This window comes from Cervus elaphus, chromosome 10, assembly GCF_910594005.1.
Source record: "Cervus elaphus chromosome 10, mCerEla1.1, whole genome shotgun sequence".
Taxonomy (NCBI): Eukaryota; Metazoa; Chordata; class Mammalia; order Artiodactyla; family Cervidae; genus Cervus; species Cervus elaphus.
Genome location: NC_057824.1, coordinates 27628932 through 27655750, shown reverse-complemented (window position 1 = coordinate 27655750; position 26819 = coordinate 27628932). Strand labels below are relative to the sequence as shown.

At 43.3% G+C, this 26819-nt stretch overlaps 1 protein-coding gene and 1 long non-coding RNA gene across 13 annotated transcripts in view; one reads left to right on the top strand and one right to left on the bottom strand.

Moving 5' to 3' along the window:
- Window positions 1-26819, top strand: part of LOC122701429 — a 73184-nt gene that overhangs the window by 19710 nt on the left and 26655 nt on the right. The gene's annotated exons all lie outside the window — the stretch shown is intronic.
- The window catches only part of MRTFB (myocardin related transcription factor B), a 214889-nt gene continuing 200597 nt past the window's right edge, over window positions 12528-26819 (bottom strand). For 10 of the 12 annotated variants that reach the window (XM_043914358.1, XM_043914362.1, XM_043914360.1 and 7 more), the window contains 6 exons: window positions 25796-26791; window positions 24251-24388; window positions 21823-21981; window positions 21430-21567; window positions 16207-16267; window positions 12528-13808 (listed from right to left, as the gene is read on the bottom strand). In XM_043914358.1, the coding sequence (XP_043770293.1) occupies window positions 13273-13808; window positions 16207-16267; window positions 21430-21567; window positions 21823-21981; window positions 24251-24388; window positions 25796-26791 (2028 nt within the window). In that variant the 3' untranslated portion in view covers window positions 12528-13272. The remainder of the gene's footprint in view (window positions 13809-16206; window positions 16268-21429; window positions 21568-21822; window positions 21982-24250; window positions 24389-25795; window positions 26792-26819) is intronic. The other 2 variants (XM_043914365.1, XM_043914367.1) reach the window with 1 other exon arrangement.

The window sequence follows — 26819 nt, the reverse complement described above, 5'->3', positions numbered from 1 at the left end:
TCTCACTTCCACTGTATAGTCATAAGGGATTTGATTTAGGTCATACCTGAGTGGTCTAGTGGTTTTCCCTACTTTCTTCAATTTAAGTCTGAATTTGGCAATAAGGAGTTCATGGTCTGAGCCAGGTGTGTATAAATATTTCTTTAGGATGTTGTTTTCAATTCTTTTGGGTATATACCCAGAGGGGAACTGCTGGATCACAGGTAATCTATGTTTAATTTGTTTTGAAAGGACTGCCATATTTTACATAGCAGCTGCACCATTTTACATTCCCATGAATGACTGCACAAGGATCCCAATTTCTTTTCCAAATCTTCACCAGTACCTGTTATTCTGTTTTTCTGAAAGAGTACCCATCTTAGTGGGTGTAAGGTGAGATCTCATTTGATTTTGATTGATGGCAGAGGATGAGATGGCTGAATGGCATCACCGACTCACTGGACATGAGTTTGAGTGAACTCCAGGAGTTGGCAATGGACAGAGAGGCCTGGAGTGCTGCAGTCCATGGGGTCGCAGAGTCAGACATGACCAAGCGACTGGACTGAACTGACTGAATGATTAATGATGTTAAACATCTTTCCATGTGTTTATTGACCATTAATATACCTTCTTTGGAGAAATGCCTGTTTCAGTTGTTTATCCATCTTTAACTTGGGCTGTTTTGTCTTTTGTTATTGAATTGCAGAAATTCTTGATATACCCTGTCAATGTTTGCTTTATATATTTAGAGTTTGTGATTTTTGCATGTTTGTAATCATTATATTCTTGGTGAATTGACCCTTTCCTCAATATATAAAGTCCTTCTTTATCTGTTGCAGTAGTTTTTTTTCTTTAAAAATATAAAGTCTGTTGCGTTTGATATTAGTGTAGCTACTCCTATTCTCTTGTGGTTACTGTTTGCATGGAATAACTTTTTCTGTCCTTTCACTTTAAATGTATGCATTTCCTTAGCTCTAAAGTGAGTTTCTTATAGGCTGCATCAGGTTGGATTCTCTTTTTAAATCCATTCTGTCAATCTGTGTCTTTTAATTGGGGGAATTTAATCTACTTAAATTTAATTATTGATAGGGAATTGCCATTTTATTTGCCTTCTGTATGTTTTAAACCTTTTTGTCCCTCCCTTCCATATTGTCTTCCTTTGTGTTTACACATTTTTTTTCAGTAGTGACATGTTTTGATTCCCTTCTCATTTTCTTTCGTATATATTCTCCGTGTATTTTCTTTGTGTTGTATAAAACACACTGTGGTTACATTTAACATTCTAAGGTTATAAAAATCCATTTAAACTGAGAACTAGTAAACTTTTCTCACATACAAAATTCTACTTCTTTACAGCTCCTCTATACCCACCTGTTGATGTCACAAATTACATCATTATTTGTTATGTACCTACTAATATAGACTTAGAGTTATTTTTATGCTTTTCTCTTTTAAATTGTATTATGAATGAATAAAAATCGGAGTTAAGATCTAAGTGACAATATTACAGGTTTTTACTTGTCCATATACCAATATTTACCTTCACTAGAGAACCTTATTTTTCATAGGACTTTGAGTTACTGTCCATCATCCTTTCATTTCAACTTGAAGGAGTCGTTTAAGCATTTCTTGTAGGGTTGGTCTAGTGGTGATAGCTCTTTTAGTTTTTGTTTATCTGGGAATGTCTTAATTTCTTCCTCCTTTTTGATGGACACTTTGTTGTATATGGAATTTTCACCGGACTTTTTTTTTCTTTCAGCACTTTTTCATTTTCTCCCCAGCTTTATTGAGGTATAATCAACTGTATATATGTATGGTATATTTGATACATCTACACATTTTGAAAGGATAATCATAGTCAAGCTAATTAACACATTCATTATCTCACAAACTGACTAGTTTTTGAAATGTGATGAAAATATTTAAGATCTACTCTTTTAGCAAATTTCAATATAATGCAGTATTGTTAACGGTTTTCACCATGCTCTACATTAGACCCCAAGAACTTATTCATCTCATACTTGCTCGTCTGTTCTCTTTGACCACTATCTTGCCATTCCTCCCCCACTCCTGTACCTGATGGTCATCACTACTCTGTTTCTGTAAGGTTGGCCTTAATATCACATATTAAGGGATATCATCTACATTATTTGTCTTTTTCTGTCTGACTTATTTCACTTAGTATAATGCTGTCAAATTTTATCCATTTAGTTGCAAATGACAGTATTTCCTTCTTTTATAAGAGTGAATAATATTCCTGTGTGTGTGTGTATCACATTTTCTTTATCTGTTCATATGTCATGGACATGTAGGTTGTTTGTGTATCTTGGCTACTATAAGTAATACTTCAATGAACATGAAAGTGAAGATACCTCTTTGAGATACTGATTTCATTTCCTCTGGATATGCATCAAGAAGTGGGATGACCATATCATATGGTAGTTCTATTTTTAACTTTTTGAGGAACCTCCCTACTGTTTTCCATAAAAACTGAACTAATTTACATTTCCACTAACAGTGCACAATAGTTTCCTTTTCTCCACATCCTCGTCAACACTTGTTATCTTTTGTCTTTTTTTTTTTTAATTAAAAATTTGTTCTTTTAATCTTTGGCTGCACTTAATGGCATGTTGGATCTTAGTTCCCCAACCAGGGATCCAACCTGCATCCCCTGCATTGAAAGCACAGAGTCTTAACCACTGGACCACCTGGGAATTCTCTCTCTTGTCTTTTTTGATGAAAGCTATTTTAATAAGTGTGAGTTAATATCTCACTGTAGTTTTGATTTGCATTTCCCTGATAATTAGTGATGTTGAGCATCTTTTCATATACCTGTTGGCCATTTGTACAGGTATACCTCCGAGATATTGCAGGTTCAGTTGCAGACCACTTCTAAGTAAGTAGAGTGCATCACATGGATTTTTTAGTTTCCCAGTGTGTATAAAAGTTCTGTTTATGCTATACTGTAGTCTGTGTACAATGGCATTATGTTTAAAAAACAATGTACATAAAACTTTAAAAACATTTATTGCCAAAAAAATGCTAATCATTGAGCCTTCAGCAAGTCATAGTATAAATTCAAAGATCACAAATAATAATAATGAAAAAGTTTATATTATTTTGAGAGTTGCCAAAATGTGACACAGAGACTCAAAAATAGTAAATGCTATTGGGAAAATGGCACTCCAATAGACTTGCTTGCACTCCAATAGACTTGTTTGACAAAGGGTTGCCACAAATATTCATTTGTAAAAAAAAAAAATAAAAAATGCAGTATCTGTGAAGTGCCATAAAGTGAAGCACAATAAAACAAAGTCTGATTATATGTCTTCTTTGGAAAAAATGTCTTCATATCCTTTGCCCATTATTAGATGGGTTATTTGTTTTTTATTTTGCTGTTGAGTTGTATGATTTGTATATTAACTTATCAGATATATAGTTTGTGAATATTTTCTGTTCTGTTGTGCTGCCTTTTCATGTTTTTTGTTTCCTTTGCTGTGCAGAGAATTTTTAGTTTGATAGAGTTCCTTTTTTTCTTTTCTGCTTTTGTCGTGCTTTTGGTACATCCAAAGTCCTTGCCAAGACCCATGTTAAGGAGATTTTCCTCTACGTGTTCTTGGAGTTTTATTGTTTAAAGACTTACATTTAAAGCTTTAATCCATTTTGCATTAATTTTTGTGTGTGTTGTCAGATGAGGTGAGGGTCCAGTTTCATTCTTTTGCATGTGGATGTTGCAATAAATGGTCTTGAAGAGACTGTCTTTTTCCCATTGTATGCTCTTGGCTCCTTTGTCATACACTGGTTGACCATATATGTGTGGGTTTATTTCTGGGCCTTCTCTTCTGTTGCATTGATCTATGTGTTTCTGTGGGTTCTTTTTTTTTTTTTTGCTGTATCATGCGGCTGTGGGATGTCAGTCGCTTGCCTGGGGACAGAACCTGGGCTGCAGCAGTGAAAGCCCAGCGTCCTAGCCACTAGGCCACCAGGGACTCCCTTACGTGTCTGTTTTTATGCCAACACCATACTGTTTGGATTCCTATAGCTTTGGAGGATAGTTTGAAAACTGGAAATGTGATGACACTAGCTTTGTTATTCTTTCTCAAAGTTGTTTTGGCTATTTGGGGGTCCTTTGTAGTTCTATACAAATTTTAGGATTGTTTGTTTTATTTCTGTGAAAAAATTGTCATTGCAGTTTTGATAGGAATTGTATCTGTAGATTGCTTTGGGTAGTATAGACATTTTAACAATATTAATTCTTGCAGTCCATGAACATGGAATTTCTTTCCATTTATTTGTGTCTTTCATCAGTGTCTTACAGCTTTCAGTAAACAAGTCTCTCACCTCCTTGGTTAAGTTTATACTGAAGTATTTTATTCTTTTTGATGCAATTCTAAACATTTCCTGAATTTCTCTTTCTCATAGTTTGTTATTGGTGCAACTTATTTTTGTATATTAATTTTATATCCTGCAACTTTACTGAATGTAACAGGTTTTTGGTGGAGTCTTTAGGGTTTTTCTATATAACATGTCATCTTCAAATAGTGATAGCTACACTTCTTCCTTTCTAATTTAGATGACTTTTATTTCTTCTTCTTGCCTAGTTGCTCTGGCTAGGACTTCCAGTGCTATATTGAACAAGCGCTAAGAGTGGACAACTTATTGCTCTTTTATTTTGACATGTGCGTACTGTCATATTTATTTATGGCTGTTCTGGGTCTTTGTGCTGCACACGGGTTTTCTCTAGCCGCATAGAGTGGGGGCCACTCTCTAGTTGCGGTATGTGGGCTTCTCACTGTGGTGGCTTGTCTTGTTGTGAAGCACAGGTTCTAGGTATACACGCTTCCGTGGTTGCCGCACATGGGCTCAGTAGTTGCGACTTGGGCTCTAGGGTGCACAGGCTTCTGTAGTTGTGGCAAAGGGGCTCATTAGTTGTGGCTGAGGGTCCCAGAGTGTGCAGACTTTGGTAGTTGTGGTGCATGGGCTTAGTTGCTCCAAGGCATATGGGATCTTCCTGGATCAGGGATTGAATCTATGTTCCCTGCTTTGGCAGGCAGATTCTTAGCCACTAGGATGGCCACTTAGCCACTTAGATTTCTTGAGCCACTAGGGGAAGTCCTTGTTCCTCATTTTAAAGGAAAGGCTTTCAGTTTTTCTTTCTTGTTGAGTCAATTTTTGGTAGTTTATATCTTTCAAGGAATTTGTCTATTTTATCTAAGTTAATATGGCATGCAGTTGTTCATGGGATTCCTGTGTAATTCTGTTTCTTTTTAAGCTTATCTTTTTCCACCTCATAGAAAATAAGGGCAAATAAATCAAGTATTAGTAAACAAGTGTTAATATTTTATTATATGGCTATAGAATTACTAAAGAAATAAAATACAGAAAAAATTAAAACATTCAATATTAATTGAAGCTTACTTGACATTATTTGCAATCTTATTCCTCTTTTCCGGAAGTATCTTGAATCTTGGTTTTGACATGAATCCATATTTTTATACTTTATATACAAGAGTGAACAGCACTGTTGATTTAAAATGTTACTTGAATTACGTAGGCTTCATTCTGCACTCATCCTCAACACCTTGAGCTTCTTTCACGTTGATACATTAGATATAGTTCATTTATGTAAATTGCTGCTTATTTGCAAGATGAAAGACATGAAAGTTGTTTTCGATGCTTGCTTTGTGAATGAGGCTTTCATGTTAATTCTTGCCTGACTGCCTGTGTTTCTCAGGGATGAGTATCACACAGTTGAGCTGCTGAGTCACAGGATTTCTATCTTCAACTTTACTAGATATCATAAAATCATTCTGTAGCTCCTAGGGTTTTGGATATGCTCAAGTGGCTCCACCCAAGTGGTACAGTGGTAAAAAAAAATCCTTCCCGCCAGTGCAGGAGACACACCTTTGATCCCTGGGTCAGGAAGATCCCCCGGAGGAGGAAATGGCAACCCACTCCAGTATTCTTGCCTGGAAAATCCATGGACAGAGGAGCCTTGCAGGCTACAGTCCATGGGGTCGCAAAGAGCCTGACACGACTGAGCGACTTGGGCACACACATGTGCGCAGGTGGCTCCAGAAGTCCCCGTCCAGGTGGGCAGTTTAGTGAGTCATTGGGCGTGGCCCCACAGTGGGCTTCACTTAAGATACCCGTCCTGTAACCCATGTTCTGATTGGAGTTTACCTAGTACAAGCTGTTAACCATGCGTGTGAGCAGCTAGCTACTTTGTAAAATGTGTGAGATTGAGGAGACTTGAGACACACCCAGTTGGGGCGAAACGGACATTAGCTAAATCTGCTATCATCAATCGATTTCATCATGTATCTGAACAAAGATGTTGGATTGTGTGTACCGAGTGTACAGAAATGGTCTGGGTTCTGGGATGTTAGAAGCTTGGTCTCAAATCCACATTCTGCTTTCTAATTCCAGGCAAGACATTCCCCTTCTCTGTCTTAAATTGCCACGTCTATTAAATGGGGACAGTAAGAGTTCCTCGCTCTTAGGCTTATGGTTAAATGAGGTTATAACACAAAGTGTTTGGCACAGGGTCTGGCATCTAGCTGCATTTAATACATTTGCTGCTATTTCTATTAACCTGTCTCTCAACTGTATTCCTGTGCCCTGGTGCTGTGTCCCGGGGCGTGGGGAGAAGGGTGAGGACATTTATTGGGGTTAGAGCCCACGGGGCCATTGTCAGCAGCGTCCTCCTTGAATGATCGGTTGCATAGCCGTATCCACAAGGGGGTAGTCAGATAGCTGACAAGTGGCCTTGCTTTTTGTCTAAGTATACACTGTATGTTTAATTGTAATAAGCTGTCATAAAAATTAGCAGAAAAGACAGCCAGGATGTCCAGATGAGTTTCTTTCTGAATCCATCAGAAAGGGAAGCTATTTGTGGAAGGAGCAATGAAGGAATGGTCGTTAGATGACTTGGGATTATGTGACACAGAAAGTTGTTGGTGACATGTAGTTTGCATCTTCCTGAAACTGGTCTTCCCTGGACTCAGTGGAGGAGCTGTCATTCATCTCCAGCCATCACGACATGTGTGGGTGTGTCTGTTTACAAAGGCTTGGGTGGTCGCCTTGGTTTGAGAGCAAGTGTGCTGCAGAGGATTGTAGAGGTGCTAACTGGTGACTGTGTCCACACTCTGCAAGGCTTCTGGAGGCCTGTACTTCCCAAAGAAAAGGGCGTTATCTCCAGAAGAGTCTTCAGCCCTTTGGGGTCTGGGAACCTTAAAAGCCCAGCTGTCGACCCTTCCAGACTTGTTTCTCAGCACTAGGTCTCCCCTCCTCCCTTGGTGGCCCCCTGTCAGCATTTCTTGACCAGACTCTGTCCTGCAGCCAGACTTTGGTATCCAGCCCTCCACCTGGCACAGGGCAGGGCCTCAGCCAAAATCTCTTTAACTCTGACTTCGTCCCAGTGGTCTTCTCTGTTTAGACTGTCCTTCACACGTCCTAACACATCTCTTCCCTAAAGCTCTCAGCTCTGTCCCTTGCTCACTCCTGGGAATGCCTGGGGCACTTTCTCGGTCCCCTCTGACATGGTTTTCTCTCCCTGAGGGCAGGATCCTGGCTGGCAACATGTGATGTTACAAGTGTCTTAGACCCTTGGAAGCGTCATCTACTTACTGGGCCACTGAGGCAGATCTCTCGGTCCCTAAAAGGTCACAGATAATGAAATTTCATTGTATGCAAGTAACCAGTGATCTTTCTTTTCTCCCTCTCTGAGGGTGGTAAAATACCCGCTTTCATAAGATATTGATATGAAAGTGTTGGTTGTCAATGAAGTTGTACCCATTACTGTTTTATTTCATCAAAACAGAGGGAAATATAATACTGTTCTCAAAACTATATTTTAACCATGGGCTTCTGGATTGAAAATCAGATTACATCTTTCTCAAAGAAACTGAATTCTAAAGACCATTTCTTTTGGCCTATAAAAACACCTCATATAAGTAGTTGCTTTTGAATCGAGGCTGAACTGAAGGATTACCCGGGTCTTTCAGGAATCCTGTCGGTGGCTTATTTATTAGTGTCAAAGTGAGAGCCAGCTTTCTGCAGGCATGTGTGTGTGCATTCATCCCTGGGCACCATGGCCTTCGCCTCATTCGGGATTTCCTTATGACTGTGGGAGAATGAACACAGTTTTGGTGTAAATCTTGGTATGGTCAAGTTCAGGTGCTACCTGTTTCTATTTGGACCTGGGGCAAGGGTGCACTGCATGCATGATTCACCGAAGCTGCCTCAGCGCGCCTGCTGGTTGGTCTGGTGACTTGGCTGTAAAGCTTGTTCTGGACATGGGGTCTCCCCCGGCCTCCCTGCCCCCGCCCTGCAGCTCCCCTGACCCACAGCACGTGGTTTTTCCTCTGCACAGCAAAAGTCATAGTACATCAAAATGTTTTTTTTTTATTTGAGACACAAAAATGCAAAATTGCTGAGATATCAAACATTTCCCGATCAGCTACAATACGGCCACTATGTACAAAAGATCAGATGATAAATGTGCACACATATAAAAATACAGTATGCATTACCTATGTACAGTACATGTGCAAAATGTATGGCATTCAAACATGATATGGAATTGATTTCAGGGGTGCAAACAGCAAATACAAAGGCATCATGGTTTTTCATTTAAAAAACAACATAAAGGCAATACATGAATGGACCCCCGATTGCCATCATTTTTTGTTTATTCAACTAGTGCTTTGATAAGCAGGGCTCTGTAGATTGGTATCTTTCTCCTTTTTTTTCATAGAGTGAGATGCTAAGACATAATGTGACAATGAAAATAAGAAGAGAAACACCTATCTCATTGCATTTCTATTGCAAGCAAGAAAACAAGAGAACGAATTTGTATGTAGAAAGGAAAAAACTCTGTATTACTGCTAAATATGTATTATTCTTAACCCAACAAAACAAATCTATACTATTTTACATGAAAACAATAGAGGAATATCTACATCTTTGTGAAAATTATAACCTTAAATGGATAATACCTTTTTGGGACTGATTTTTGAGAGCTCATTAGTCTCAAATTTTAAATAAAAAGTGCCTTCTTTTGGCAAATACTTGGCAATGCCTTTGGTTCCTTTAAAGCAAGTTTGCATTACTAGTAGTTACTCGAGGTTAAGTACTTTTGGTAGCAACTAAACCCTTTCCTAAATACTTCCTCCTCCTAAGTCAGCAAGTGTCCTTACAGCATGATGTGGAGAGGTAATCGTTACGAGTCCCGGTGATTCTAGAACTTGGTTAAAGCTTTGTCTTAGTGGTTGGCACAGAGCTCTGTTAAAACAACATGACAACTGCGTCGAGATTGCCAATGACATGATGTATTTGATTCCAGACAGCACCCTGCAGATCTGAGATTGCCACCCTGTTACCACAGGGTCGTGACATTTTCTGATGTGATTTACAGAGCAACGTGTTTGCGTGGAGGGGAAGAGCTCGTTTGTAAACATGTGCAGCTTTTTGAATTACAGGCCTCGAATCTGAGAGTTCAGGTAGAGACCCTTTGTAATGATGCATTTCCTCAAATACTGCAAGAAAGGGCGAATGGGGACAGACGGAGACCTGCTTATTGCCATGCAGTCACTTCACAAATAAAAACGCAGCCCAGAAAGATCACTGAAGGAGCAAGTTATCAAAGGTTTGAACCAAGAAAAAGAATGACTACATCTTAGTTGTCATTTTCCAGTTTTGACCGAAACCACGTACAAGATGAGCGAAAATGCAGTGAGGCTGCTCTCCAGATACACACGTCCGCACGTGTGAGCCGTTTCCTGGCGGCCCTGACCTTCCAGTTAGTGTTCTCTGAGAGAGTGGGCTGACTGCGCGGCCTCCAGGCTGGGGTCACGTTGCCTGGTGCCCTGCTCTGGTGCCGGCGGTCAGGACTGATGTCCGCAGTGACGGCTGGTGACCTGCGGGGCCGTGCTTGTGGAGCTGCGCGGCCCCGGGGGCTCTGCTGAGGGATGCTGACAGCCGGTCTCTGGGAAGCTCTCGAAGTGGCCCCCGCTGCCGCTGCACACCCTCCACCTGACTCCTGGCGGGGCCGCCGGACGCGCCCAGACACGTGTGTGAGTGAGGGGTGCAAACCCAGCCAAAGGCTGTTTGTGGACAGTAACTAGGTGGTCCGGCCCTGGTGGGACAGCTCTTTTGCCAGCTGTGGTGGCCAGGTTCAGCCTGGGATCCTGAAAGGGACTCTGGAGACAGCTTGTATGGCTAGAATGACCTGGGGTGGAGGAAGCCCGAGTCAGCTTTGGTGACCAAATAGGTGACATGACACACTCCTCATCGGTTGTCACTCGGCGTCCACTGACCTCACAGCTCATGACGGCGTCTCTATGGGCGGCAGCTGGGGGGACCACACCATGTTGCCTTCACCACGATTCTGAGACTGCATGTCCATGGATCACAGACCATGAAGTTTGTAAAATGGAGATTTAAATAAGATCTCTTTAGTGCCATAAAAACATTCATATAAAACACACACAAACAGTATCTGAGCATGAAGGTGCATGAACTCAGACTGCATCTGTGTGCAAATACGTGGCAGATACTATACAGTAGATTGCACATTTCAGGAAAAGCACTGGGATGTGAAGCACACAGCGTCCTATGAGATTTTCTAGTACATGCTTTGCTGAAATGTACAAGATGACCACATACGCCTGGACTCGCCAAGGCTCCGTAGCAGCATCTTCGGCGTAACTTTCTGTTCCTCCCATCCTTAATGACGTGACCTGGCACCTATATACACTAGCAAGGTAAGCTTGATACTACGGTGTTTCAGGAATATTTAGGAAGTAAGACTGGACGTGAGATAGTGTTTCTAGAAGGCAGCTGTCTGCTGGGCAGTATGGTACTTTGCAGGCTGGTACACAACAGCACCACCGCCTCCCACCAACTACACACACGCCAGGACGGGAGGGCAGGCGGCAGCCGCGAGCGTCAGTAACTGGACACTCCTTGCTGCCTTCAGGGGAGATGCTGCTGCGTGAAGGTGAAGTGGGCACTTCAGCGATTCATCGTCAAGAGAGAGCAGGCTATATATAAGATGGCATTCAGTGCAGTGTGTGTCTTTGGAGAGCAGCCTTCCTGTGGCGTGTTTCAAACCTATCTTAGCAATAAGGGAGCTGAGGGCTAAAGAACAATCTACATACTCAGTGCAGGATGACGGAGATACAAAGTCAAGTCAACAAGAGCCAATACCACCAGCTGTTTAGTTGCCTCCTACAGGCCCACTGATACCTGCTGCTAATTTAGTAACATATTTCAGTCTGAATGAATATGATGCTCAGAGTCTAAGTGTGGGCCAGACAAGCCTTGGACAAAAGCTGAGGGCCCAGACCTCCCCTAAGAAAAGCACATTCCCAAGTCAGTAGCCCCGGCCCTGGAGACGGGCCCTCTGAGGAACCTACTCACGCCCAGGATGCTGACCGTCCCGCTGGGCTCGGTCAGAAGGTGGCGCTCTGGTCGACGGTTACAATTTCCCACCTGTTGGATGACCAATCTCTAAGCACTCGAAAGACCTACTACAGACCACACCGTGCCTGACCGCTTCTGCCCGAACCATCCAGAAGCACTTTCCAGTTGGGAGGGCTTTCAACTGAGGGCTCCAGGGTGCTGGGCAACTGAACACTGGGGAAATGGACTTTTCTTACAGAGTAAAATCCACAAACTGAAATAAAAATATAAAGTAAGATCAGTTCTTAGGCAAAACACAAGACCTAGAAATGATTCACAGACTCTTTCCAAGTAATGGGTCAGGCTGCCCGTCACTGTGGGAACATTCACCATTTACCGACCCACAGAAAACCTGACTGTAGGGTTTACCCAAGGTGAGGTGAGAGCAAATGCTCTTATTTAGTAAAAGTCTCCACACTTTTAAGTAGGTTCCAGGTGGGGTTTTTTTTTTCAGTTATTTTATATTTTGTCATATACTTAAATGACTAGCAATTGACTGAAATAATTTTGGAAATCCTGTGATAGTTGGCATTTTAGAAAACTGAAACTATCCTACTCAACAAATATGACTTTTTCAATATAAAAAAACTACTAATAAAACCTCCAGTTTCTCAACCTTCAGCCTGATGATACAGTGAGAGCTCAGGTATGACATCCAGTTACAGGCCTGGGAACGGTGACCAGGGGTCAGTGACAGAGAAGAGGACGGCCAGGGCTGGGGCTGCCGGCCGACCCGGCGACACCGCGTCCCCGTAACCGTTCTGGGAATGTCCTAGGGGGGTGACAGACTGCTGCCTTGCCTTCTCTTGGCAGCTCACCAGCTCAGAAAGATATTTCACGCCAAAGCCTTTTCTTGGTTCTTTGAGATGGGCCTGGTTACCTGAAAGTTAGCAATTCCTTAAATACGGAAATACATGTGGCTCAAGTACTCTAGAAATATTCGAGTTATTAAAACAAGTAGGACCACTGGGTATCCAATTCCTCACTCCAACGTAGGCTGTACAAATCACAATGTCAGAGTATACATACAAGTGTCTAATATACACATTAAAATCAATGTAATCAACCCGGAGGGCTGCTAATAGACTTTTCAGTGTTATCAACACACCTCGACTTCTTAGAGTGGATTGTTTACGACAGTATTTTGTAGACATTGTCTGGTTATGGTGAAAGATCTCCCATTTCAATTTAAATCTGGAGATCTGAAGTAAGATTCCCCCAAATCACAAAATAAACTAGAACAGACAAAAAAATTACATTGGTTTCTGAATGGAACCAAAAGTCTTCAGCGGGAAGCTGTCACTGAACTGGCTGGTGCTGGCCACTGCCCTAGACCCTGGCTGCATCTTGGGCTGGGCTCAGGCCATTTCTAGGAGATGCCCTGTGCAGTGATCGCTCACCTCCTTTCTTTTTGAGTGGAGCTGTCTGCCTTTTATTTAAGGTCTTAAAGTGACCACAGAGGTTTAACTGTAGCTGATGACCAGAGGCCCTTGTGTTGCCACCCTGCATACCTTACTCTTCTTCGCATTTTTAATCTAAAGGTACCTTTCGTTCTTTACTGAAGTCTGGAGAAACAGATGAGTCTTCTTGGAGTAGTGTTTTTTTCAGAAGGCTCTGTTCTATATTAAATCACAGGCATTCACTGCTAGATGCAATGAAATGTTTTCAAACTTGGTTTCCAGCCTCTGACCGTCCAACCCATCTTTCTGTGACAACATATTATAATTGCAATGATGCAACTCTGGATCTGTCTCTAAAATCTGACCTTTTCGAAACATCGTCGTCTTTTTCAAACCTCATGAACTCTGAGACGAGAAATCTGTGCTGTTAGTCCCACGGCAGCGGCAGGTCCTGTGGGTCTAGGAAGTCGGCAGAGAACATGCTGGGAGTGGTGGCGCTGAGCGGTGTGAGTCCTGATGACGTGCCGGGCATGGTAATGTCCAACCACTCCATGTTGTCCAAGTTCGAGTCAGAGAGGTCAAGGGACAGGCAGGGCGTGCTTGCAGCAAACTGGGCCTCGGCCGTTTCCATGGGCGAGTGCGAGGGGTCCAGCACGCCCGAGTGGCTCAGCAGGTCGTTCTGGAGGTCCTCGATCAGGGAGAAGGGCTCTCTGTCCTCGCTGCCGCTTTGCAGGGGAGTGACTTCATTAGCTGAAGGTAGGGTTCCATCCAGGAAGGCTTCGAGTTGGTTCTCTAAGCTGGCAGATAGACTGCTCATAGGTTCTAAGGATATGGGTGGTGCCATTTGGACCTGCGGTGGTGGCCGGGACACCACCGTGCTGACCGGCATTGTGGTGATGCTAGCTGTCACTGGTCTCATTTTGGAGATAGGAGAAGGTTCTTCTTTTATAGGGAGGGAAATCTCTGTGTAAAATAATTCAAGTAATTAGCAATGATTTCATACTATTTCAACATTTCTATTAATTACTAGGGCACTTATCTTCTCTTTGTGCAATGACTTATACATGGTCCCTTTTAGAGTTAGGAAGAGGCTGCTATTGGTTGGGTGCGGCCCTTGATAAGCGTTGAGGTGATTATGGTGATGGATAATGTCGTTAGATATATAAACATGTACGCTGATAGCATTCTGATGTGCTTTCAGTTCTTTCAGTAAGAGTAAGCATTAGTAGCAGTCTCTACCCGCAAGGGGGAGTTGACGGCTTTAGATGATTTGACTTTTGGGTCCTTATTCTTAGTCATTGCAGGCTGAAGACAGCCTCCTGTCTCCCCCCATAGCTCGAGTCAGCTATCAGCAGATACCACCCTTACAGTGAATGTCAAAGTGGATACCCCAAATTTGTGCAGGCATGAGGTACAGCCTTCCTGCTAGGAAAGATCTAATTATATTCTTTTCTCTTTTTTTATTATAGTTGAACTGTATGCCCAATTTAGCCATTTACATTCTATATAAAGAGTTAAAAGATACGATGTTCTCCTATGTCATTTCTGAGTTGAAGCAAACACATCATCTCCAAGAGACAGTGGATTACTTATTTTTTCTTTTTTGTTTTCTGAGTTTTATCAAATCCTTAAGATTTTATACAGTGTCTTAGGAAGCACTAATTACTTGTTATTCCTTGTCAGATCAAGTAACAAATTAATCGACCTTCTGCTCTAGATACCAGTGTTCACTTGGCTATATACATTTGAATGAAGTATCTTTTTTTACTTTCTTATGAGTATTTGATTGGTTTCATTTATATGCAAATACACTAGGAAACATGGATTAATAATCACTCTTACAATTAAATGATTGGGATGCATAAACGAGAGAAAGAACTTATAATTTGATTCCTGTATGTGAATCGTCAACTGTGTTTATTGTGTATGTTTTTAGGATAGTTATGTTGCGTTTCACTATCTGTTGTCAGCTCTAGAATTGTTTTGAAAGCTGAAAGTGCAACCTAAGTAATTAGTTTTACCATCAATGTTAAATCTCTGTTCTCATTATCACTAGTATTAACATATAATAACATAAAATAATATACTCATTGATACTTTGTCATAAAAAATTATCCCTTTTAGAAAATAACTCAATTGTGACTGTCATACTTTAGTTTCCAAGTTTAGGCTGTAAACATTGTTTTTTTAATCATTTCAAGAAATCTTTATTTTAACCAGATTTGGCAAAAAGCATTTTATTATTTTTTTAACCTTAAGTTCAGTTATGGAATATCTATTTCTTTAATTTTTATCATGAGTTTCAATTATTTTGCAAGGCCAACATAGTTCTTAGCAAAAAAGTGCTATTTGCACATACAGATCTGTAGTCAAATATCAAGAATTTTCTGTTAATGTCAAACATTATGACAAAATCATTAACCTCAAAATTAAACAGAACCTCCTATGAATGGAGAAATTTTGATCACAATTTTAAGATCTGAATAAAATTCCTTCATCAAGGTAATTTGCAAATACTTTAGAAATATTCCAAAATAGTTTTGAAATACTGACTTTATACTTATTTTTAGAGATACGTAAGTTTAGGCAGAGAGATCCTTGAATTTTTTTTTTTTTGTGGTTAACATTCCCTTATTCCTACGTAAGATGACAAGACTGTAAAAAATCTAAGATGTTCAATCATGTGTAGAAACTGCTTTGCCTTTGAATTTTAATAAAGCTACTTGGGCCCAAGCTAGGTAACTTGGTTTTTTAAAAAATTTTATTTATTTTAATTGGAGGCTAATTACTTTACAATATTGTGGTGGTTTCTGCCATACATTGACATGAATCAGCCGTGGGCATACATGTGTCCCCCATCCTGAGCCCCCTCCCACCTCCCTACCCACCCCATCCCTCTGGGTTGTCCCAGAGCAGCAGCTTTGAGTGCCCTGCTTCATGCATCGAACTTGCACTGGTCATCTATTTTATGTATGTTAATATACATGTTTCAGGGTAACTTGGTTTTTGCAAATTAACACACAAATTGGAATGTTTTTATCCCATCACAACAATACACACTTGGAGCAAGTTTTGAAGTTTTCAATGTGGAATTTAAACATGGTTCTACTGTGCTGTTTTGAGATGGCCTATCTTTTTCAACAGGTATCTATCTCTTGTCAAATCGATATATTACTGTGTTATACTGAAACAATGGCTTCTCCATCTTAAGTCTAAATTGAACGGATTTAAAAGAATAAAGTGAGGTAGAATTAGAATAATATGTTTCTCAGTACTTAAGAGATGTGTGGTGGACTCTAGAGAAAAACTGCTACAGACTCATGATAAGACTCTCCAGGGATCTGATGTGACCTTGACCTACCTCCGCTTTTAATGAGGATGTCAAAGAGGTCATCCATCTGCTGACTGTGTGCATTGGAAATCTACAACAAAGGAGAACATATGTTAGCTTTCTTTTGTACAAACCTGGGAGCATTAGACACCTGGGAGCACTAGCAAACTTACAGAACATCCTCTCTAACCTATCCTTCGATAATTCTGAAACTCTGAGGTCTCCTGAGACATGAAGCCCCACCCTACGTGGCACAGCTGGTTAGTTAATAGAGTGAGAATGGGGTGAACACCCAGTTCAGATGACTTATACACTTATATTCTATCACTATTTGCATTTTGAGCAGCTTCTAACGCTTTCTTCTAAAAATGTCTTCATTCATTTGCATTTATGTAAAAATATATGTTTTAAAGGTTTCCAGCTTTATTGAGAATTACCTGACATACAATAAACTACACTTACATAAAGCAGACAATTAGATAAGTTCTGACATATGTATACATCCACAAAACTATCAACTCAATCAAGGTAATGAACATACCCATTTCCCCTGAAGTTTCCTCATGCCCTTTTGCAATACTCCTTTCAGCCCCAGGCAACCCAATGATCTGCTTTCCTTGAATACAGAAGAGTTTCCATTTTCTAGAGTTTTATATAAATGGAGTCATACAGTTTGTACTTTTTGGCAGAGGCATAGAGGAGGCTTCTTTCACTTGACATAATAAATTTGAGATTTATCCATGTTGTGGAGTACAGCAGGAAAAGTTCTTTCCTTTTTATTGCTGAGTATCCCACTGTATGGAAATATCAGTTTGGATTGTCAGCACTCTTTGGCTATTACAAATAAAGCTGCTGTGAACACTTGTGTACAAATCTTTGTATAGACACGTTTTCTTTTTTCTCTTGGGTAAATACTGAGGAGTAGAATGCTGGAATTATAGAGTAGGTTTATGTTCAAATTTCTAACAGATGGCTGTTTTCCAAAATTATGTTGTTTTACATTTCCACAGCAATGGATATTTCTAGTTGTTCTCCATTCTCATTAACACTTGGTATGGGCAGTCATTTTAGACACCTAACAGTTAGTAATGGCATTGCATTGCTGTTTTAATGTTCATTTCCCTAATGACTAAGGATGCTGAGCATCTTTTCATGTGTTTATCTGCCATCTGTGTATTTTCTTTGGTGAAATGTCTGTCCCAGTCTTTGGCCAGAACTTCTTATGCATACTGTTTGCACTGTATATTTTTCCAATCATTTCTTTCAACCTTTGTCTTCATATTTAAAGTATGCCCCTTGTATGTGCATAAAGTAGTTATCTACTGCAGTATTACAAATCAGCGCAAAAAACTTAGTGGCTTAAAACACTAAGTTTCTAAGGATCAGGAATTTAGGAATGGTATAGGTAGGTAGTTCTGGTGTGGGTTCTTGCATGGTGCTGTAGTCAAGATTCTGGCCAGGGTACAGCCATCTCATGGCTGAAGAATGTCCTGGTAAAGGTGACTTACTTCTTGAGGACAAGCTGGTTGATGGGAGGCCTCAGTTCCTCTTTATGTGGGCCTCTGCAGGGTGCTGCTGGACTGTCCATACGGCATAAGAGCTGGCTCTCTCCACAGCCAGAGATCTAAGACAGCGCAAGCTGGGTGGCTTTATGACTTAGTGACTTGCTTCTAACAAACAGAACTGGCAGGAAAGATGGTGTGTGGCTTCTGAAGCTAAGTCCAAGTACACAACATATATTTGGGTCTAGTTTTCCATCTATTCTGATAATTTTTGCATTTTAACTATTATTTATTCTACTAGTATGTTTTACGCAATCATTGATACAGTTAAGTTTGGGTTTACCATTTTAGTATTTGTTTCTATACTATTTGTCCTGTTTTGTGTTCCTCTTTGCTTGGCCTTTAAAAATATTGATTTTTTGGAATTCTAGCTTAATTTTTCCATTTTTAAGAAGCAATAATTAAGGTGTTACTGTAGGTATACAATATATACCCTTAATTTTCCATAGGCTACTTAATGTACCATTTCCTATAAAATATAAAACCCCATTAAACATAAATATCATTGATTTCCTCCATCTTTTATTAGTTATTTTTAAGTATTATAGCTATATATTTTATAAACCCCTCAAGATAGTGTAGTATCTTATAATACAGGTTTGGTAGTGATGAATCCTTAATTTTTCCTTGTCTGCAATAATCTCTAAGAAAGAAAGCAAACTAAAGGATATTTTCACTTGATAGAGAATACTGTGTTGACAATGTTCTCCTCCTGCCCCGCCCAAGAGCTTTAAAGATGTTGTTCCATTCTTTCCATGCTTCCATAGTTTCTGATGGAAAGTCAACCGTAAATCAAATACAGTTGACCCCTGAACCAAACAGCGGTCAGGCGAACTGCCCTCCTCCCTCGAGCAGCTGAAAATCCACAGAGTTGGCCCTCCATATCCATGGTTCCAACCAGCCACAGATCGTATAGTACTGCACTATGTATTTACGGAAATAAATCTATATATAGTGGATCTGTGCAGGTCAAACGTGTGTTGCTCAAGGGCCAACAGCAGTTGTCACCTGTGTGTATTGTACTGCTGTGATCTTGATGCTTTCAAGATCTACTCTTTAAATCTGGCTTTCAGTAATTTCACTATGATATGACTAGGCCATCTATTTATCCTGCTGGTGTTCATTGAGCATCCTAAAGCTGTAAACTTGTTTCTCATCATATTTGTAAAAAATCTGATCAGTGTTTCTTAAAATATTTACCTGCCTCATTCTTTCCGTCCTCTCCTGGGACTACCATCCATACCCATGTTAGACTGTTTGATATCAAATAACAGGTATCTGAGACTCTGCTCACCTTTTCCTTAATCTTTTTTTCTGTTATCCAGACTGGATAAGTTCTACTGATTTTTCTTCAAGTTCACTTTTTTTTTTAAACCTCTGCCACCTCCATTCTGCTAAGATGATCTATAATTTTTTTCATTTCAGACTCTAATTTTTAGTTTTAGAATTTCCATTTCATTAAAAAATTTTTCTATATATACTTACATTCTTCCTCTTTCTTACAAGTAAATTTTCTTTTACAATATTGAGGATAGTTATAATAGTTGTGCAAATTCTGTGACTCAAATCAGCTGGGTGTTGGTCTTAGCTGATTGCCTTTTTCCCTTAAGAAAAGGTCACATTTTCCTGATTCTTTGTATATTGCCATGTTGTGAATGGCTGTCATGGATACCAAGTTGTGGAGACTGTATTCTGTTATTTTTCTCAGATGAGTAGTTTCTTTTATTTTAGTAGGCAGTTAACTCGGGTTGGACCTGAACCACAAAAGGTTTCTTGGGCAGAAGTTCCAATCTCAGGTCAGATCTTCTGTCTTTAGCTGATGTGCTATGACTCTAGCCCATGCCTATGTGGTTTAGGGGTCACCCAGAGATGTGGGCAGACAGAATTTGGGGATCTCATCTCTCAGTTGGGAGCAACCCAGAAGGTGAAAAACCAGTCTTCTGGATTCCCAAGGCATAAAGGCTGTGGTTTTTCTACCAGTAACCTCGCCACTTAGCTTGACCCCAGAGTGAAAACAGCAAAAACAGAGTGCTCATGCCATGGAACTCCCTCTTATTGCAGACTTCTGAGAATATGACCCCATCTGTTCACTCTTCAGTGACTTTACCATGACGAGGCTTTATAGCTCTTATTTGTGGGAAACTGAACTGGTAGGGCCTTACTTATTATTCAGTAGTGGAACTGGAAGTCTAAGTCAATGTATTTTGAAAACCTCATAATCCCTGGACTTTAATGCTCAGTGGTGTATTGAGAGGAATTACAGATAGCTACTCATCCAGACAGAACCTGACTCCCGTGGTCTATGTGCATGAGCCAGAGACAGAGAGCAGGGATTAAAATCAGCTCTTAGGTTAAGGTGTGAGGATGAGTCTGTGTTGTTACATTGATCATCTAAATGGTATGTAGCAACCTGTATGTGAGAACCAGGTTTGGAAGGATTTTCTTGAAAATATGTTCCTTCTGGATGGACCAAGGGGATCACAGTCTAGTCCAGCATCATTTGTTTCAATTCTTTTTGCGATATCTAAACCAAGTTCTGAAACTCAGCTTTCCCCTCACAAATAAATGCCCCTGCTGAGTCTGGAACTAAAGGAACATTTTACAACTAGGAAAGTTATTTTCCTTTGGTACTAAGTGGATATGAAGAAGCATTGGGAATCGTCTGCTTCCTCGAGGAGGCAGCCTGCCCTGGGCACCTGCTCGCTCTCTGTGGGTGGGCCAAACTGGGCCCTGATGCTGCTGAGCAGTGTCTGCAGCTACTTGCTGGGGCAACGAAGAAGGTCAAGGTGGTCACGGCGTGGCCACTGCTCCCTGGAGAGTGCCGAGCCCTGGCCCCACACAACCCCAGCTGCATGTGAAGGCCCCATGGAGTCACACGTGGATTGTGGGGTCGAGGAGAGCGGCATGACCCTGCAGGCGCGTCTGCTGTGGCTGTGCGAGCAGACGGTCTAGCTCTGAGCAGCACACCTCCTGTCCACTGCCAGCATCCACGCAGTGGTGTCAGGGCCATTCCCCGCAGCCCCTTATGAGGCCGGGGTTCTGCCTTGACAGTGAGCCCAGGCATGTTCAGGGTAATGTCTGACATGGCTTTTGCCACTGGGCGCCCACCTGTGGCCAGATGCTTTTTACAGACAGAACTCTGCCTTTTCCCATCTCTGGGATAGATACGGTAGGCCAGGAGGGCCTCAGTCTGTCCTTCTAACGTGCGTCTGCTGAGTACACGAGCAGAGCTCTCATGTGGGCTGGCCTGCGGGGTAGCGGGTGCTGGGGGTGAGGGAGCAGTGAAGAGGGACAGAGTGGGGGCAGGTGCTGGGTGGTCTAGAAGGCCATCCAGCTGGGAGGGGGTCAGTTTGATGCCAGCCTGACAAATGGTGGCTTTAGGAAAGGATCTGTATAACACGCATGCCCTGGTCACACATATACACATCTGTCCTTCACATGACCCGCCTCTGGCTCTGAGGGGAAGTTAAAGACAAACACTGAAACTTTGAGTAAGTGGGACCTGCAGGTTATGTGGCCGCTGAAAACCCTTGGGAGTCTTCGATGTGAATGATATTTTGATTTCAAATAGCACTTAAAAGGCAAGCAAGGCTCCCAAGTCATGAAACTTGTGTCTCTTGGGAGGCAAGTCCATCTAGACCAGGGCTTCAAGCTCAGGAGGACCTACCACGTTGGAGCCCGGCCTCCTCACCTCTGGAAGGGAAGATTGGGCGCTGCGCGTCTGCTTGATGGCTTCCTCATAGCGGGGAGGGTCTTTCGTCTTGGGGACTGGACTCCCAAACAGAGAGTGCTGGACCACAAACTGCTGGGGCGGAGGGGGCGAGCCAGGCTGTGGCAGACAGAGGAGGAACGGTTAGCCGGGCTCCGGCAGCAGCATCTCCCCCCACCGGAGGTGTGGCGGGCGGGGCCACCTTCACCGTGCTGACCGCCAAGCTGCCCCGGAATAAGTACACCCTGGGACTTTGGTCTCCTCGCCACCCCGCCACCCCGTGAATGCCGATGCTCAGCCTCACAGGCCCGAAGGCCTGGGCTCTGGATGAACCTGTGCCCCGTGTGCACTTTGCTGCCCAGGGGGCCGGGTTACCTTGTTGGGAGGGCTGGGGCCGTTCTGCAGGGAGGGCAGCGGGGTGCTTCGGGGCTGAAGGACGCTGTTGTTTGCCTTGTTGATAAAGGGCTGCTGCACCGCTGGAGCAGGTGGTCTCTGATAGGGCAGAACTGTACTGGATGCCGAGCTGGTGAAAACCTGTCATGAATAAATATTTGTTCATCAGTCTGTCCTTTTGCTTTCTCTAATAAAGAAAACCATGTTTTAGAACAGGGCTTAGCATATCTTTTCTGTGTAAGCCACAAAATGTACAGTTTAGGGTTTGGGGGCTGTGTGGCCCCCATCATTACTGCTTTACCCTGGCCTGCGGCCCAGACGCAGCCTGGATGAGACATGAAACAGAGAGTGGGCTCAGGACAGCGCGTCCCCAGACAGAGGTGGGCTGGATGCCGCCCACGGGCCCCGGTTCCTGAGCATCTGTGGTCTGTCTTGGATGGCAGCGTGTTGTGGGTATGATTTTCCTCATCTCCTCTCGTGGCTCTTCATCTCATAACCACCAGGTCCACCTCTCTCTTCCAGGCTTGCTCCCAGGTGCCAAAGACACACTTGTCACATTTACATACATACATTTGGGATATTTTGAATTGAATATGTTGCAAATTAAACTTTCCCCCTCTTCCCACTGCCCCAGCCTCTGAGGGAAAGTAATTCTTGGTTTTGCCTTTAATGTTGACACTTTATGGGGTAAATGGACCCATCAGTCTGCTCTGCTTTCCACCCTCAGCACTCACACACCTCAGACACGCCTCCGGGGCTGGGCCCTGTGGTCTAGTGTCCTGATCCAGGTGCTCACTATCCATCACTAGAAAACTGCCTCTGTGGTCCAGCTGCACCTCCCTGCCTGTCAACCCACCTCAACGATGACAGTCTCTCACACACACACACACACACACATGTGCGCGTGTGACTGCATCCCTCCTACACTCACTCACTCTCCTGCCCTTGGGTAAAATCCTAATCTTTGGCTGGTGGGCTGCCCTTCTTACTACCAGGCTCCCTTTCCTTCCTAACTGAAAGGCCACACTCAGTTTTCCACTTTTCTTGAACATTTCTCCAAATCACTGCAAAGCCCCATTTAAAGTCTGCCCCCTTCTGAGCAGCTCTCTTCTGCTCAGTTAGGCAGAGGTGACAATTTCTTCCTGTGGAATTATGAAGTTTGTTAACTCCTCATCAAGAGCCAAAGGTTTTAGGGCCTTTTGCAAATGTATGGCCATAGTGTTATTTTGTAGCTGTATTTCACAGAACTGGTTTGCTCATAAATATACTTTATACTACTGGTATTCTGAGAGAGAAAAATTTATCCTCTGTATTTGTATTTCTTGGGGCTTCCCTAGTGGCTCAGACTGTAAAGAATCTATCTGTGTGAGTGTGTGTCCTTCTAAACAGTACAGCTTTTCTGGGTGATGAGGTCTGTAGCTATACTTTCTTATTTATCTGTCTGTATACTCTTTTTCTCTCTCTTCCTTAAAAGAAAACTTTAGTCTTACCATCTGAACATTTGCTAGGCTTCTCACTGCACTAAACTGTTACTTGGGCCCACTTCTAACTCCTTGCTCAGTGCACTCCTCAGAGGATATTCCAAGAGAGCAGGTGTGTTAACATGACGGTCGCCGTCCCAAGAGGTCACTTCTGTCTGTTACTCCGGTTGACTTAGCCCAGAGAGTCCACAGCACTCTGGGCACATCACAGCTACACCTAATTATCTAGGTTCTTTTATGCTAAAGATTAAAACTCTGAGACTAATCGTTCTCAAGGTTTAAAATAGTAAGACCTATTTTTGAGGACTTAATATTTTTCTGGCAAGGAGATGTGCACATAGCTCCACCTACTGGATAAGAGGGAGTCTGGGTGACACGGGCCTGTTCAGCAGAACTCTTGGAGAAGTCCTGTAGAGGACTCTACGGCCTAGATCAGCAGCGTCACTCTAAAGATGGGGAACCAATACTCAAGAGTCCTGCATGAAGCACAGCACATTGGCAGTGGTGAGCTAGAATGGCAGCCAGACCTAGGCTGCCTGGCTCTTACTCTCTGAGAAGGCAGACTCTTAAAAATACATGAAGATGTTGCTCAAGATAAACCTTTCAAAAAGAGTCTCTTTCATCTTCAAATATCTTTTCCCAGGGCACTTCTCCCCCTAGAAAATGATTATTTTGAAAAGAAACTCGAAAACCTTAGAAAATTCTATATATGAGGATTGAAAAAATAGTTTGGAAATTTGGAAGAGGAGCTTAACTGCTAAGGTGAGTGCTCTTTCAGATGGCAGCCAAATGCCCTCTGACCTGAGGCTCACTCGGTGGAACAGGCATCACAGAAAAGAACAAACAGGGGCTTCCCACGGAGGAGGCGCCTACGAAGACGCTCATTAATACAAATCAGCAACAGCCTGTCGCTGTCGGCATTCACCAACCTTTCTGACTTGCTGAGGCTGACTGAGCACGTGTGCTGGGAAAGCGTCTTGTTTCTGAGGTGCAGCCTGGGCCAGGCCCGAGGACAAGGTGGCGGTTGCTATCTGAGGCTGCGTCTGGATTCCTGTTTGTGGTGGAGTCTAGGAGGAAGGAAAAAAAAAATCAACTGAATTGTCCAAATCAAGGTTAGAACGAAGAGTTTAGATGTGGGATAACTGGTCATGTGAGGCTCACATCTGAAAAAAAATAATAAGGTAAAATGTTTATATATACACACTTCATTAGTACATAGATTTGAACCCTAACTTGAAACTAGAGTTAAACACCAGACCAGTTACTTTCATGCTCTTACTGTTTCGTAAGTGGCTAAGATTTTCATTTGAAAGTTTGTGCAAAGTCAGAACTGACAGCAGTTCCATACATAATAAGTCAGGTGTAGTAACTGTAGTAATTTTAGGAGCAGCAAGGAAATCTGTGAGGCCAGACTGTCCGAATTCCTACTTCTGAGCTGCAGCGTCTGTGCTCCCCAGGGGGACAGCCAGCCACTTGCTGGGCGCTCAGAGGCCCAGAATAAAATGCAGTTCCTGTTCCTTGAACATCACCTCTCGTGGAAGATTTGGATAGGAAAACGAATGCTTAGAAAAGCCATATTATACAGCGGACTTTCAATTTCACAGACACTCTAAAGATTAAACAGGGGAGCCAGAATTTCAGCACAGGCCCAGGGCCTTTGGGTCATGCCTTCTCACCCTGGGGCAGGGGACAAGACTGCTCCTCTCTGGGAGGTCAGGGTAGGGGAGCAGGACTCCACATGGTTTCTGTGGACTGCAGCCCAAGTTTTGTTGAAAAAACCTTCCAAAGTCAAGTTGCACACAATGGCTTCAAGTAATGGTTGGCCTCAAAGGAAACTTTCATGCTCACCAGTGTTTTATCCTCTGTCAATACCAGCCTCACTCCTGAGTCTGTGCTCACATTCTCCTTAGTTTCAGCATCTCACCTTAGTGGTGCCTTTCAGGAACTACATTTAGGAGGCAGAGACAGGAGTGGACGTGAGAGCAGGAGCCCTGCAGCCAGGCCTAGACCGCCAGCTCTGACCTTGGACAACTTATTCAACCTTTCAGGGCCTCACTTTCCTTTCTAGACGGGGGCTTTCTCACTTGGGTCTTCTAGGGAAAGGGAGGATTAAATGAAGCATGCCAGCTGAAGTGTTACACTTGGTGCTGTGCCTCGAACACAAGAAGTACCCAGTGACAGTCGCTGTCATCATCATGAGAATGCCATTGGTATTTAAACATGTCTCCACATGCGATACTGTGTTCATTAAGGGTGAAAGGCAGCAGGAAGGAAAAGCACCCCGTCTGACTTTACTCTGAAAACAGTGTTAGCTGTCCACATCTGCGAACAACCCCCGACACATGCACGCGGTTCCTGCCACCTGGCAGCCTGACTGGGATGCATGTATGAAGCAGCTCGGGTCTGTGTTCGCCACGAGCCATTTCTGGTTCAGGCAGGCTGTAAGGCAAGGAGTTAGAAGACACGCTTCACACCTGGAGTTGGAGGCTGCCTACGGGGAGCTGCACTGAGGTCACACCGGAGCCCTGGATGGACACGGGGAGCAGCAGCTGTGCAGTTTGCGTGGTCAGTAAAGCCTGCGGCTGAGCGACCCCGGCGGGCGGCTGGCCCTGGGAACTCACATAAAACTGTGGGACAAGGCTTGGTGGCTCGGCCGGGGCCACAGGCACCTCTTGCTTGATGACTACGGCCTTTTTGGCAACAAGGGTCTGGCCGGCCACTGGGCCAGGGCCGTCGGGGAGTGGGGCCTCGTCCTTGGTGGTGGAAGCGGTGGTGGCCCGCGTCGGGTCGGCCTTGGAGACTGATGGGGCCGGGGCGCTGGCCGGGGGCGGGGGCTCCAGGGGCCGCTGCTGCTGCTGCCCTCGCTTCTCCACCTCCAGCTGCATCTTCAGAACTTCCACGAGCTTCTGCTCCTGTTCCAGTTTCCGCTTCAGCTCCTCGATCTGCTTCTCCTTCTCCTGGAGCTTGCGGTCCTTCTCGGCCGCGTCCAGCTCCAGGGTGGACAGCGTACTGCTGGTGGGGCTGAGGCTGTCCTCGGTGCTGGTCGCCCGCAGGGGAGACGAGCACAGGAACTGCGACGGGGACATCATGGTCATGATCTCGGTGAACGTGTCGGCCATGCTCGTGTCCTCAGCACTGAGGCTGGACTGTTCGGAAGGCGCGGGTGAGATGGGCAGCGGGGAGCTACCACTGTCCACGTGTGCCGCGCTGCTGCTGCCAGCGGGGGGCAGCTCGGCCTTGAAAGTGGAGCCTGAGCTGGTCACAGAGTTCTGTAGTGTTGTCACGGGCAGGGCCACCGTGACTTCGGGGTTGCTGGGGACGACGGCGGGTGTGGGCACAGCTATGATGCCACTGGCAGCAGGGCCGCCGCTGTTCACTTCCTGGTAGGGTTTCAGGCGTTCAATGAGGTCCAGTTTGGTGCCTGACACGGGGAGACCCCTTAACTTCAGCTCTGTCTTCAGCTCTGATACCTGGAAGTACAAATCAATCAGATCGCTT